This window comes from Vicugna pacos, chromosome 16 (assembly GCF_048564905.1).
Source record: "Vicugna pacos chromosome 16, VicPac4, whole genome shotgun sequence".
Lineage (NCBI taxonomy): Eukaryota > Metazoa > Chordata > Mammalia > Artiodactyla > Camelidae > Vicugna > Vicugna pacos.
Genome location: NC_133002.1, coordinates 46,104,172 through 46,120,125, shown reverse-complemented (window position 1 = coordinate 46,120,125; position 15,954 = coordinate 46,104,172). Strand labels below are relative to the sequence as shown.

At 32.9% G+C, this 15,954-nt stretch overlaps 1 protein-coding gene across 4 annotated transcripts in view; it reads right to left on the bottom strand.

Annotated features, from left to right (window-relative positions):
• The window catches only part of GPATCH8 (G-patch domain containing 8), an 85,064-nt gene that overhangs the window by 29,464 nt on the left and 39,646 nt on the right, over positions 1-15,954 (bottom strand). For 2 of the 4 annotated variants that reach the window (XM_072939209.1, XM_072939210.1), the window contains 3 exons: positions 11,970-12,014; positions 9,824-9,891; positions 9,066-9,152 (listed from right to left, as the gene is read on the bottom strand). In XM_072939209.1, the coding sequence (XP_072795310.1) occupies positions 9,066-9,152; positions 9,824-9,850 (114 nt within the window). In that variant the 5' untranslated portion in view covers positions 9,851-9,891; positions 11,970-12,014. The remainder of the gene's footprint in view (positions 1-9,065; positions 9,153-9,823; positions 9,892-11,969; positions 12,015-15,954) is intronic. The other 2 variants (XM_015250516.3, XM_006217461.4) reach the window with 1 other exon arrangement.

Here is a 15,954-nt window from a genome sequence, read left to right as displayed (position 1 = left end):
AATGGAAAAATACATCAGTGGAAGATTAACATTCCTCTCAGTAACTGAGTTTAAGCAAGCAAAAAGAATTTTGTAAGAATATAGTTGATTCAAGCAAAACAATTAACAATCTCAAACAAACAGAATATGTGGAAAACTGCACCCAACAACTGAAGGATATATATTCTTCTCAAGTAAACAGAGTATTTAAGAAGACTGACCACCTTATTCTATTTCAAACAACTGATATTATTTGCTGTATTACAATTAAATTAGAAATCGGTAATATAATCATTAGGGAAAAATAGTCACATGTTTAGAAATCAAGAATCACTTTTAAAAAAAAACTTAATAGTTAAAGAAGAAATCATGGGGGGAGAGGGAAGAGTGGTAGAGTACATGCTTAGAATGCACGAGGTCCTAGGTACAATCCCCACTACCTCCATTAAAATAAATTAATTAATTAAGTAATTTAAAAAAAAACTACTTACCTCCCTGCCAAAAAAGACGAAATCATAATAAACTAGAAAATATTTTAAACTGAGAGATAAAAATGACACATTTCAACTCCTAAGATGTAGCTGAAATGATAATACTTAAGGGAAAGAGGAGGGAAGGGGAGAGAGAACAGAGGAAGAGGGAGGAAGGAAGAAAAAGGAAGGAAGAGAGGGAGGAAAGGTATAAAAACTGGAAAGAATGACACTGAAATGTCCTTATTTGCAGAAAAGACATAGGAAATCCAACAGATTCTTCAGATAATAAATTCTTATCAATACTAGTAATGAAAGGTTGCTGGATACATTAAAAAAAACCCCAAAATATTTCTGTATGTCAACAACAAAAAACAACTATATTAGGATTTCTGGTATGCACGTGGCAGCATATGAAAAATCTTTTCTTCTTGGATATGATACAAAAGGAAAATGATGATATGATGTGGAGAAGGAAAAAAATGGATAAGAGAAATTAAACTCCTTACAGAACCTTTGTGAGGAGAAATGCTGTAGAAGCCATACAAGGCCAAGTGAGCAGTGAAAAAAGATCAGTGGTAGCAGATTTCAGAAAACGATAGCAAAAACATACTTCAAGTAAAGGACTCATTTGAAGTGATATACCTACATCTCTTGCACTCATCAAGAACTTTTGAGACCTAGAAGGAGCAGAGGGAAGAACCTGGACTAGAGCAACAGGGAAACATTAATTCAAATATACAAATCCCTCCATATATACAGGCCAAAAAAAGAATTACATTCCTTGATCTACAGGTTGAAATGGCATACTGTGTGCCAATGAAAATGGTCCCAAAATAGTAGTCACAGTCAGTACTGTAGTAAAGTTACTGACTCTTAAAGGTAAAGAAAGACTCCTTAGAGCAGTTAGGCAAAACAATCAAAGAAAGAAATCAGCCCAGCCTTTGACTTCTTCAGTATTATATTCAATTCCAGAAGTCAGTGGTACTTATAATAGATAAAGAAAAGTACTTATAATGTAAATGAGGGCAACTCATGGTATCCAAAAATTTTAATATCTATCACAACCCAGCAGCAACATTCATAAAGCAGAAATTAGTGGAAATTAAAGGAAAATAGATGAACATACTATACTAAAGTAAGGAGACTCAAATCATCTCTCATTTCATTATAGGTCAAAGAGATAAAAATAAACAAAGAAACAGAACACCTTAAGGATATTCTGATAAGGCGTGCCTGAAAATAGGGCATATACCTTTTTAAAAAGTAGTCATAAAACATTCACCCAAAAAGACCCTACAGAGGAGACAATAATAAATTCCAAAAAGAGGAAATAATATATGCAACAATATATGAACACAGTACAATGAAACTAGAAGTTAACATTTTTAAAAGGTCTTTCTATAAATCTAAAACTAGATTTTCTAGGGAGAAAATAATAAAACAACATTATGTATTAATATATAAAGGCTACAGCTGAAGTAATGCCTAGGCAAAACATACAGGTTTAATTTTACTTTAAAACAATAAGATAATAAAAAACAAATAAAAACCATATCTTGGATAATGTCTTATATACGTATACCAGGAAATATATTATTCCATTTATACAAAATTCAAAAACATGTTAAAATTAAACAATACATATTTAGGGATATGAAACACATTTTAATGCATTTTTAAAAGGAAGGGGAAATTTTAAAGGTAGTAACACTTTCTAATTCATTCTATGAGATCAGTATTACCCTGATACAAAGATATCAGAAGAAAACTACAGACTAACATCTCTTACGAATATAGACGCAAAAATCTTCAATAAATTGATAGCAAACCAAATCCAGCAGCATATTAAAAGGATTATATACCATGATCAAGTAGGATTTACCTCAGGAATGCAAAGTTGGTTCAACATATAAAAATGAATCTATATAATACACCACATTAATAGGAGGGAATCTCACATGATTTTTTTCAATAGTTGCAAAGAAAGCACTTGACAAAATGTAATACCTTTTCATGAGAAAAATACTCAACAAACTATTAAGAGAGGGGAACTTCCTCAATCTGATAAGAGTATTTATGGAAAACCCACAGCTAACATTATACCTAAAACTTGTTAGACTGAAAGCTTGCCCCAATAAATCAGAACAGAGATGTCTTCTCCCCTAAGACAGAGATATCTGCTCTCTTGTCACTTCTCAACATTATACTAGAAGTTCTAGGCAGGGCAATTAAATGTGTTAAAAAAAAAAAAAAGGGACCCAAATGGGAAAGGAAAAAGACAGACTATCTTTATTCATGAAATAAACCCTAAAGAATACACAAGAAAACTATTCAAGCTGCTAAATGAGTTTAGCAAAGTCACAGGATACAAGTAATATACAAAAATCACAGTAGCATTAAAAAAAGAATACTTAGAATTAAATTTAACAAAAGAAACAGCACTTAATAAAAACATTACTGAAAGAAATTGAAGATCTAAATAAATGGAAAAAAATCCTATGTTCATGGACTGGAAAACTTAACATTGTTAAGACAGCAATACACCCCAAACTGATTTACATTCAACATAGTCCTTATCAGAATCCCAGCTGACTTCTTTGTAAAACTGACAAGCTGATTCTAAAATTCACACAGAGGGGGAAGGGTATAGCTCAAATGGCAGAGCACATGCTTAACATACATGAGGTCCTGGGTTCAATCCCCAGTATCTCCTTCAAAAATAAATAAACCCAATTACCTCTCCCCTCTAAAATAAAAAAAAATAAAAAATAAAATTCACATATAATTGCAAGGGACCAAGAATAGCCAAAATAATCCCAAAAATGGATAAAGTAGAAGGGCTCACACTTCTCAACTGCAAAACTTGCTTCAAAGCAACAGTAATCAAGACAGTATGTTACTGGCACAGGGGCAGACATATAGATCAAAGGACTACAATTGAGAGAAAAAAACCCATTTATATGATCAACTTATTTTCGATGAGATGCCAAGACCATTCAATGGAGAAGAAAAGTCTTTTCAACAAATGGTGCTGGGCCAACTGGGTAGCCACATGCAAAAAGAATGAATTTGGATAAACAACAAGGTCCAACTGTATAGCACAGGGAAACTTATAACAGCTTATAATGAAAAAGAATATGAGAAAAAAATATATATAACTGTATCACTATGCTGTATACCAGAAATTAACAAAACACTGTAAACTGACTATACTTCAATTTAAAAAAATGAATTTGAACCCCCTACCAAATATGACATATAAAAATTAATTCAAAGTATATCAAAAGACCTAAATACAAGGGCCAAAACCATAAAATTCTTAGAAGGAAACGTGTAACTTTTCATAGCCTTGAATTAGACAATGTGTCCTTTTTCTTATTATCAATGAGAAAACTGCAAGAGAATAAGGCAGAGTCAAGGATTTATTTAAATTGGGTGGTTGGCTGAAACATGCTGTACACCAGAAACTGACACAACACTGCAAAATGACTAAACAGATAAATAAGGTGGTTAGAAAAGGTTTCCAGTGAGGCAATATTTAAGCTAAGACCCAAAGGATAAAACACAACAATGTGAAAGATTTCTAATCACAGTGGCATGACCATTCCATGTTTAAGAACACTATTTAGACAGAAAGAGGGTACAGGTCTGAAACCAAAGAACTCTAACATTTAAAGTTCAAGCAGAAGAGGAGTCAACAAAAGAATCTATATAGAAGCAGCAAGAGAGGTAAGAAGGGAGAAATCCATGAAAGCGTAAGAGGATATCTTCAAAAGCAAGAGAAAAGAAATTGTTTTAAAGAGAATAGAGTTGTCAATTGTATTGAATGATGCCAAGAAACAAAATACAGAATAAAACAAGATGTTATATAGAGTGCTTTATGATCCAGCAATCCCACTTCTAGGCAAGTATCTGGAGAAAACTTTAATTCAAAAAGATACTTGTACCCCAATGTTCATAGCAGCACTATTTACAATAGCCAAAACATGTAAGCAACCTAAATGTGCATCAACAGATGACTGGATAAAGAAGATGTGGTAAATATCTACAATGGAGTATTATTCAGCCATAAAAAGATGAAATGATGCCATTTACAGCAACATGGATGGACCTAGAGATTATCATACTATAGGTCAGGAAGACAAATACCATATGATATCACTTATACATTGAATCTAAAATATGACACAAATGAACATATTTATAAAACTGAAATAGATTGACAGACATAGAAAACAAACTTACGGTTACCAAAAGGGAAAAGGGGTGGTGGAAGAATAAATTAGGAGTTTGGGATACATTAGCAGACACAAACTGTTATATATAAAACAGATAAACAACGAAGTCCTACTTTATAGCACAGGGAACTATATTCAATATCCTGTAATAAATGATAATGGAAAAGACTATGAAAATGAATATACACATATATAATTGAATCACTTTGCTGTATACCAGAAACTAACATAGCAATGTAAATCAACTATACATCGATAAAAATTTTTTAAATAATAAAATAAGAATTTTAAAAGGTCTATTGGATTTAGCAAATAAAGGTGTCCTGCAGCCTTAAATAAACTGGTTCAGTAAAAAGTGGGCTGAAGAGTACACAAAGAAAGCGGTAGGGAAAAGACAATAGAAAAAGAAAAAAGGAAGAGAAGGAAGAGAGAGATTTCACCATATTTTAATTCTGTATAGAATAAAACACAGAAAATTTAATATTCAGCTGAGCTCAACAAGACAGGGCAATCCCTAAGTACCTGAAGATGAGGCCTGAGGAACTTGATGGTAGAATGCTAACTAAGCTCTCTCTGTGAAAAGCTCAGAGATATGAACAGTTGTCTCCATCCTTGAAACGAGGACTAGAAAAACTGCACTATATCATCATCTGCTGTCCTTTGAATGCATCAAGAAACTCGCCATCTACCGAAGTATAAATGGAAAAAGGTGATGTATAGAAGGCTGAAATTTCGGACCAGAGTCATTGGTAGACCTAAAGAATTTACACCTCTCACTCATAGCAGGAACCCTTAGTTTTACATATTAACATTTTAAAACTAGTCCATATGAACTCAGGTCTTCAGTTAAAGACCCAAGGCTCTAGCAAAGGCACATATGGACTCCTCTAAAATCCAGGATATGAGAAATGTCCACAGAGGATGAGATGACAATCAAAACTGCAAACCACACAAGGAAACAAATCACTGTGAGAAAGTTAGGAGAAGCAGCAAACTATAAAAACACTTATCAAGTATTATAGATAACAGAAGTTTCAAAGAAATGATAAAATAAGAACATTAAGAATGTTTAAAAAAAATCAGAAATAGTAACCAAAAGGCAAAACTAAGGCATTATTAAAAAACAAAAAATGATAATTTTTTAGAAAAAGAACCAGAGATATTTTAAGAACTAAAAAAAAGCACTGATTCTTGATAAAGCTGACATATAATAAAACAATACTTATAAATGTTAACTGTAGAACACAGGTGGTATATGGGTATTCACTATATAGTTATTTCAATTTTTCTGTATGCTCAATAATTTTCATTATACCACTGAAATAAAAAATAAGTAAATGATGTTAGGTAAAGCTAGAAGAAAAAATCCCCTATACTGTCTTCTCTAGTTTTTTCCTTTTACATTTAAATCTTTATTCCATCTGCAACTGCAACTGATTATTGCATGGTATTGGGGTATAAAGTTCAAATCTATTTTCCATATGGATAACCAATTTTCTCAGAACATTTTACTGAAAAGTTCATTCTCCCCTCACTGCAATACCATCTTTGTCTTATCAAGTGGTCAAATATGTAAGGGTTTGTGTCTGGGCTCTCTTTTCTGTTCCATTGGTCTATCCTCATGCCAATATCACATGTCTGAAGTACCATGATGTTCAATCTTGTATTTTAAGGACTGCTTTGCCTATTCTTGGCCCTTCACACTTCCATATAAATTTTGGAATCAGCTATTAAATTTCATACAAAATCTTGTTGGGTTTTGATCTGCTTGATTTGGATGTATAGAAAGTTGGGGGGAAATAGGTATCTTTACAATATTGAGTCTTCTAATTCATGATCATTAAAAAAATCTCATTTTTTATTCATTGTTCTTTAATACTTCTAAATAACGCCTTAGAATTTTTGCCTTAAGTCTCTTATAACTCATTAGATCTATTCCCAGATGCTTCATACATTTTTTTTTGCTATTACAATTGGTGACATTTTTATTATTTCCATTTTCTCTTTGTTGTTGATATAGAGATATGCCAATTTAAATTCATGATATTGCATCCTGCTAAACTCTGTTATTTGTGTAATTCATCTGTAAATTCCTTTGGATATCTATGAAATAATCACACATGCAAACAAAAGAGTTTTGTTTCTCCCCTTCATCTCTTAAATCTTTGTTTGTTTCTGCCTGTCTGCCTTATTGTGCTGCTTAGCACATCCAGCACAATATTTAATAGAAACAATGACAGCAGGCGTCCTTGTTAGGTTTCCTCATCTCAAAAGGAAAGATTTCAATTTTTCAATAGTAAGTATGATGTCTCATATCCTTTTTGTAGTCATTCCATCTGGTTTAAAAAGGTCCTTTCTTTTTTTTTAAATAAAAAGGTCCTTTCTTTATTGAGTTAGACAAGACTGTTCATCATGTATGAATGCTGAATTTTATATAATGCTTTCGTTTGCATACTGCATCTATTGAGATGATTTTTTTCCCTTTAATCACTTAATGTGATTGACTATATAAATTGATTTCTAACATTAAATCAATTTTGCATTGCTGGGATAATCTGGTCATGATATATCCTAAATTAGTTCTGGCGTTTTAAAATTTGCACTGTTTTATAAATCAGAGTGTCATATAACTATTCTCATACTGTCCTTTTCAGAATTTAGCATCAAGGTGGTACCAGTTTTTCATTAAATGAGCTGAGAGTTTTTCTTCATTTTCATTTCTCTGGAAGATCAGCAATTGTTGGTTACAACCGAAGTTCTTTCTTTTATGAATTTTGATAGAACTCACTAGTGAAGTTATCTGGGCTATATGGAAAGAATTGTCACTACAGATTCAATGTATATAATATACATTATAGGATCATGAAGTTTCCTATTTCTCTTCAAGTATATTTTTAGGAATTTGTCCATTTAAACTTATCTTTGCATTCAATGGTATAAAGTTATTCACAATAGTTTTATCTTTTAGTGCCTGCTGAATCTGCAATGATATCCTCTTTTTTCATTATTGATATTGGTTTTTCAAGGTTCTTTTCCCTCTTGATATCACATCAAAAAACTAACTTTTGGATTTACTGTATGTTTGTTTTCGGTTTCATTCTTTTCTCTTATCTTTATCTTATCTTCATTATTTCTTTCCTTTTCCATCCTTTGGGCTTATTTTGCTATTCGTTTGCTAACTTCCCGAAAGGAATATTTACTTTATTTATTTCCTGCCTATCTTTTTTCCTAAGATAAGCATTTAAGGACTTGTACTTGCTATCAAATACCATATTGCTTTAGCTTACCCTACAAGTTTTGATATGTAGTATTTTTATCTTTCAGTCCAAAATATTTTCCAATTACCACTGTTATTTCTTCTTTTACTGATCGGTTATGTAAAAATGTGTATTTTAATTTTGAAACATTAAGAGTTTTTCTATTACCTTTTTTTTTAAAATTGGACAGCTTTTATGGCTTGATAGCTTGATTTCAGTTATTTGAAATTTGTTATTTTGTTTATGACACAGAATATGGTAAAAAAATTTGTTTAAATAAATGTTTCATAATTATTTAAAATTTGTTATTTTGAAAATGATTTGGTAAATAGTCCAATAAAACCATTAAGTGAAATTTGTTAATTATTTTGTTCAAATCTTCCAAACATCCTTGCCAATTTTTTCCCTTTACTTCTATCAATTACTGAGAGAGGTATACTAAAATCTCCCATTACTGTGGTGGCTATAGACATTTCTCTTTGTAGCTGTCAGGTTTTGCTTTATATGTATTTTTATGGTAGAACAGATTAAAAAAATAAATTCCTTTTCTCTCTTCTTACCTTAAGTATTCATGACCAAAATCAGTTTCTATATGATAGTCTTAAGTAAGCCTGTTTATTATCTATTTTATGGTAGAAACTGGGCATGCTACAACATCCTGAAAGGCATGTTTCCTGGTCAGTCTTTGAAAGCTAACTTGTAACATTTTCTAAGCTGCAGATTTCTGAAACTATCAGCTTAAAAGGTTAGATGCTGAAGTTCTCAATTGTTTGTTATTCTTAAAACATCCTCACTCATTAAAAAAAGAGAAGGCTTATCAATAGGTATCAAGCTCTCAAAGGACTACTACCAACTTCTACTGCTACTACTACCTAATGTGTACCATACACTGTGTTTTCAAACACTAATGCACTCTTCTAACAGACTTACAAAGTGGGTATTATTATCTCTATAGTTTTTACAGAAGCAATAAATAAGGAAGTTAACAGAAACCTGAGGTCTACTACTAATCACCACCAAATGCCAAACAAATGTTGTAGTCAACAAAGATTGTTTCCACCAAAATGAGTATCTCAGTGTGAGCACCCCACATATACGAAATGCCTTCAATTAAGTACCTTGTACTTCTGTCTCAGTTCTTCCGTGTCTTCTTTTTCCACTTCTAGGACACGGCGCCGTTCGGTAGCATCTTCGGCATAATCAAGCTTAAGAAAAACAGATGCAATGTCTTATTTCCTAAAGTATCCCCAATTAGCTACAAAAAAGTCATTTGCAGAACTACAATGTTGTATGAAAATAAGAAACTTTATGTTTTGCTCAACTACCTCTTGCTTTCTTGTCACCCCACAGAGAAAATAGCATGAAAAATAGTTCATTAATCCTTTCCTGCTGGTTGTTCCCAACAGGCATCATTTGTTGATGGTAACAGACTTTACTTCAATGTTCAATGCCAAAGAATTAGGAGTAAATGGAGAAAAATATTTTAGGCAATGAAAAGAAGGTATCACAGATGACAGCTGTACACAGCTCTATAGGGTCAGAGCTTCTACCACAGCAAATATTTTAAGAGTTGAACAGCACTGCCTACTAAAATGAGCACCAGGGTCAGGGTTTAAGTCTGATCTTGCCTTGTGGCACAACCCTGGGGAAGCCACTCAACTTCTTTATGCCCCCAAAAGAGGGGCATTATTTGCCACCTACCTGCCTCAAAGGCAGCACTAAATGAGAACATAAAATATATTTTTAAATTTCCCCTCAAAAATACTAAAACTACATTCTATCTAAAAAAATGTATTCTGGCATTGGCATCTGAATTTGGAGTTGGTATCAATTTGAAATACCCCATAAAACAAATGAACTAATGAGATCAATTTACCTCCATTTCCATGCGACCCATACCCATGACATCATACTTGACAACAATTGGAATGGGATCTGTCCTCCCTGCAACAGGAACACATGATCAAGGTAAGATGCAAAGCTAATTCAACAACTCTCTTTACACATTGGGTTTGGGTGGTTAGAGATCTTGCCTTGGAGTGCAGAGACCAGAAAGCTACAGTGAACCAAACACAAGCCATTCTCACAGCTTACAATCAAACCTACCTCTCCCAGTTTAAGCCCAACTAACCACCTTGGTTGACCTTCCAGTTGGGGATGATTCCAGATTACTATGGCAAAATTGAATAAATAAGTAATGCAAAGCACTTCTAAGCAATGGCACCAGGAAGTTTAAAATCAAAAACGTTAGAAATTCCATATTTAAAAGACCCCCAAATAACTTTCCATCAAGAATCACTTCACTCTTACTGTCCACTGACCTCTTCCCACACACACTTTTAAAACTAATAATAAATAACTCAGCTACATGCTTAAATCAAAAGAGCACAGTTTCCAACATGATACAAGAAAACTCTATAATTGTAACTCAGCAAGTTTTATATATTTTTTTGTATTCAGAAGATGCTTTACAATTAAATGAGGTTGTGCAAAAATTAAGTAAAAAGCAACAGTTAGTTGCCCTTAGGAACAAAGAATAGTTTTACTTTTAAACTGGTGCTCTGAGGTCCCATTTTTCAGAGTGGATTTAACACTGGCTGTGGCAATCAGTAAGCTGTGAAAAGGACTAGTTGCGAAGAAAATTGACTTTAAACTAATTGATCTATGCTGGAGATTTTTAAAAAATGTATATTTAATCCACTCATAACCAGCCAAACAAAGCAAAATGGGGCAGACAAGCACTTTACTACCACAGCTGTTTTACATCACAACTTGCGCTGTTTATTGTGATGTAAGCCCACTGAAAAAAGGACTTACCTTATCCGCTGTATACCTTTGGTGAAAAAACACAATGTTTACTTCCCTCATCATTTCACTCAGGCTGGTGTAAACAATTGTTTTTTTGTTTTTGTTTTTTTGTTATACACACATATATATTATACCTTTGGGCTAAACAGTTGAGTTTTTTCAGGCTACATCTGAGATATTACCAAAACTAAATTTGAAAACAAAACAAAACAAAAAATGGTGAATACCATGATCATGACTAGGATCAGTCCAAGAGGAAAAAAAACTTTCCAAAGCAACCAGCAACCGCTTGTATCCAGTTGCTTTGTATTTGTGGGGTTAATTTTTGTCTTTAAAAAGTAATGAAAAACAAATTCAGAAGTTTAACTACTTATCACCAGTATACCATTATTGCTTTTAAACAATAAATAAGGGGATAATTAGAAGTAATTATCACAATGGGAAAAAAAAGTCTAAGTAAATAAAGAACATCTCATGCCAGAAAAAAGGAGAAAAAAGTTCTAAAACACAGCCTTCTTTTAGATACTATCAAAGACTGCCAGTTAAACAAAATGAAAATCCATTACTACCTTATGCCCAATGGTATAATAAATAAGCAGTGACTGCAATCTTTAGCAAAAGGACCAAATTAAAGACAGGTTATAAAAATGACTTCCTAGGTGCAATATCACTTTCATAACGTCTCAATCAGGGATTTACTGGTAAAAACAAATGGTCCAATGAAAGAATTGAAAAGAACTGTCAAAGGAATTTATTTTTTTGTTTGTTTGTTTTGATATCTTTTTTGGTCTGTCAGAATTTGTTTTGCAAGAATCAAGAAAATTTTGGCACAAATTCATTACCTCTGTAAACCCCTGTTTATAAACTCTGCATTAGTACTTTTGCCTTCTAAGGCAGTCAAAGTTTGTTTTAATTTATTTATAAATTGCAGTAGCAAGTGCTAGTGCCCATTACATTGTGGGGAAATCAAGTTTTTTACAGTATTAGAATTTAATGTTTTAACTGATTTTTTTTTGGCACTTCTAACACAAACAGATATATCCCTGCTTAACATTACCCTTTAATGAACAAGGATCAGACAAGTTGCATAAGGAAAGGAAAGGAAAATGAAAAAGACCAAGCAGAAGGATGAAGGCTACAACAGAGAAAGTAAGCCTAACATATTGGTGCACTGATGACAAAAGGAGTAATTCAGTCTGAAAATTAAAAATTACCACTGCTAAGTTTACCATCACCACAACAAGTCCAGGATCATAATGCTGTAAAAAAGAAACACCATTTGTTAGGCAGAAACCATTAGGGTAGGAAACAGGCCTTCTAGCAGGCAGATAGGATGTGTTAAAGTAACAATTGGGCTTTGTCCCTCCCCCAATTTCAACTGGGGACACAGGAAGGACACTTTGTGCTACTGCAAATGTTTTCACTCTGGTCGGATCAGGGTGTGAGATTTTTCTACTGCTACCTGAGAACACGAACAGCCTCCTCTAAAATAATGCAAGAGGATTAGGGGAGAGGGGGACGGAGAACTAGCTCCAGCTTCCAATCTCTCATTTAATAACTACTCACTCTAGTAAATCAGTATTCAGGGCCCAAAGTCGGACTTTTCCTTAAAGAAATAACACCAAAGACAGATCAACTGGACAATGATCAAGTCATTTGCTTCACTAAAAGAACTCTAAGGGGATTTGGGGGTGGGAGGGGATCATCAAGACCTTACTAAATATTTATAGTAAATAAAAGGTCTGGAAAATAACCTAGATCTTCAGAAAACTTATGTGCATTTGAATTCTGCCATGAATGAATAAAACTCTTCAAGTAGCTTTCCTCAGAACTTTGTTTCCTTCCCAAGCCTGCCAACATCTTTCTTTCTGCACACAACTAAGCCAAACTTTGAAGGAGACCAGGAATTCCAGACAAAGCGGCATCAAAAGGGCTGTCATATTTACAATTAGTAATGCCCACTGACAGGTAACACAGACAACAAACAGTCTGGCTTTACAAACAATCTGAAAATAACATTACTGCCTGGGCCAAGCAGTGATTTCTGTCCATTATTAGAGGCTCCAGACCAAGGAAAAATCCCACTGGGAGAAGACACTGAACAATACAAATAGGAAGAGGTTGCAGCACTAAAAAAAAAAACAAAAACAAAAAAACCCTCAGTTTATTCATTTGTGATCAATGATAAATCCTATCATAAAGAACACCACTGTGGAACATCTGAATAACAATCTATAGGGATGTCTTTTCAAAAGGCAGATAGATAGTAACAGAATGTTAGCTAATACAATATTCTCTAGAAACTCAACTTCTTTTGAAAACAAACTGAACTAAATACAGGTTCCCTATTTCTTGGCTTCTTTTCATGGGGGCAAATATTTCTTAAAACTCATTAAAATAAAAACTTTTTTTGTTTATTTCACTTCAAAGGAGGCAACTTCAACCAGAACACTAAACACTTTCCTTAAAAGAAACCGTCCACCTCAGCCAAAGATCTATATATAGATAACTATGACTGTGATCTAGCCAACTGGGCAAGAGGGAAAAAAAAAAAATACCACATCTAGAATGTGCCAGAGTGGGGAGGTTATAGCTCAGAGTGAGAGAGTGCATGCTCAGCATGCATGAGGTCCTGGGTTCAATCTGCAGTACCTCCATCAAAAATAAATAAATAAAATGGAATGTGCCAGTACCAATGTATTCATGTGAGAAAAAAATTAATATTCATATCTTCTAAGTCAAAACTTTAAATATATATACAAATACTGTATCATTGTTATACACCTAAAACTAAAATACTGTATATCAAATGAATCTCAATTTTCTTAGAAAAAAAACTTCAAATGTTTCTTTAACCAACCAGTATTGTACACTCTGTATTTCAAACAATGACAAAAGTGCTAAAATGTTCATATATGGATCTCTTGCTAAAGTGTGACAGTACTGTGACTTATCATAACTGAAGAGAGAGTAAGTCAAACACAAAAACCCACTGACTGCCTATAGACACACTGTTTCTGAGAACAATCTCTTATTAGTCAGTTTTGATTTAAAAACAGCTAAGGATATATAAACTACAAAATTGGCCCAAAGAACTGGACTGTAGAGAAATACTTTTTTTTTCAACAAACATTTGGAAACTAACACCAGGAATATAACTAGGAAGAAAATGTTAAATGACAACCATAATCTGGTAATCAACACACTTCAGAAACAGAAGACACATGACTTCTTCATAGAAATTAGAAATGAAGAAGCTTCTGAAATGTTTAAAACACTGGCTGGGAAATCAACAGATGTAAGAACACCACAATTTATTGCTGCTGCCCTTCCTCTTACTGAGATTCATTCAACAACGAAATTTTATTGAGTTGCTACTACACACCAAGCACTGTTGGAAGGCACTGGGCATATGGCAGTGATCAAAACAAAGCCCTACACCCCATGAAATACCTATAACTAGGCAAAATTACATTGCCAATTTAAACTTCTGGCATGAGGGGGGATAAAGAACATTTGTGGAGCCAATGGATGATTCAAAAAGCTTAAAAATGTCTTAAGTTGTCTTTTAAAGATGTCTAAAATTATTTTTGAAGACTGACTCTAATAAAGAAGTAAATATAAAAGCCATCAAAAAGTCACAAAAATCTTTCTCCTAAAGGCCACTAAACTGATAAAGGCCAACTACCTGACCTGACATCTTTAAATCTATTTATTTCTTACTTTAAGCAAGTCAAATACATGTGTAAAAATCAAGAATAACACAAAATTAGGATGGTGACTATTCTGACTTGGAAAACTATTCAAAATAAGACTCTATACTAAGCTATGTTAATACATTTAAATATAATTTCATTTATTAGAACAGTGATTACATACAACTTTCAGGAACACTTACTGGGTAAAAAGTGGTACATCTATTTCCAAATCAAAGCTTCACTTTTGCAACTTTCTCCTGAAAATGATAGTCTTCAGTAGCATAAAAACAATGATCACTTTCCACATCATTTAGATATTTTTAATTAGTAACAATAACATGATAAATGCTACCTCCTTGGAAACATAAAGCATAATCAAGCATATTAATTATTCCCTAGAGACTTTTTAAGGTTTTTTTTTTTTAAAGACTTACTACTCAAAATAGAATTTAAATTCTCCAGTGCTAAAAAAACTAACTCTAGTCCTGCCACAGCCTGTTTAGTAATCTATGTAATAACCAGGTTATTTTTATTTTTGAACACCGATGTTTCTTAAAGGCACAGAACTTTAACTGTGACCTAAAGATCCTTCCATCTTTCCAAAGTATCAGAGGTGGCTTTCTGACAAAATAGTTCAATTCTAATTATATAACCTAATATATTAATAAACAGGGACAAAGAAGGGGCAAAATAAATGATAAATTAAACAAAGTGTTGGAATCAGAATGTTAAGTCTGGAAAAGTTAACTCATCAGGGATGACATAAGATATTTAAGCCCTCAGGAGAGGAAATAAGGGAATGCATGAGGTACTTCCAATTAAAAAAAAAAAGAATCACCTAGAGGAAATCATACTTTTATTCCAGATTTAGTTAAAATTATAGCAACTCACTAAATACTGCCCCATGCTAACCATGTGTTAAGATAAGGTCTATTTATTTTTTAAATGAGAAAACCAATGTAATAAATAAATTCCAGAGAAAATAATCCAAAACATGAGGCTTAGTGGAGAGTGCAAAACAATATTATGTCCTTAGTTTAAAAAAAATGGAGGAACACTTTTGTGCCCTGAGTTTTACTTATGTTTGTTTCCTGAACAACTAGCACTTACTTAAAAAGCATTTGTTAACTCAAGAGAATGAACATGTTCACAGTGGGTCTCACCTTGCTAAGGTATAAATATTTAGTCATCACAACGCTTTCTGTTTAACATCACAATGATTTAATTGTCTTGTAATCAAGGAATTATTTTGTCAAACAGAAGATATAGGTATTTTATATAAGTCTTCGTATCTCAAAAATATGTACGCTAATATAAAGAAACATCTGAGGTTTTGCATTACTGTTCATTAGAGGCTTGTTCATTTTGTTCTATCATTATTCATTAGCAGACAAAAAGAAGCAGGCACCAAATATTTAAGGAGTCAGAAATACTTAATGGTCTCTAAGGTTCACTTCAATTTTTAAGTTTGAAGAGTAGAAAATATTTGAGGAAGTTATGT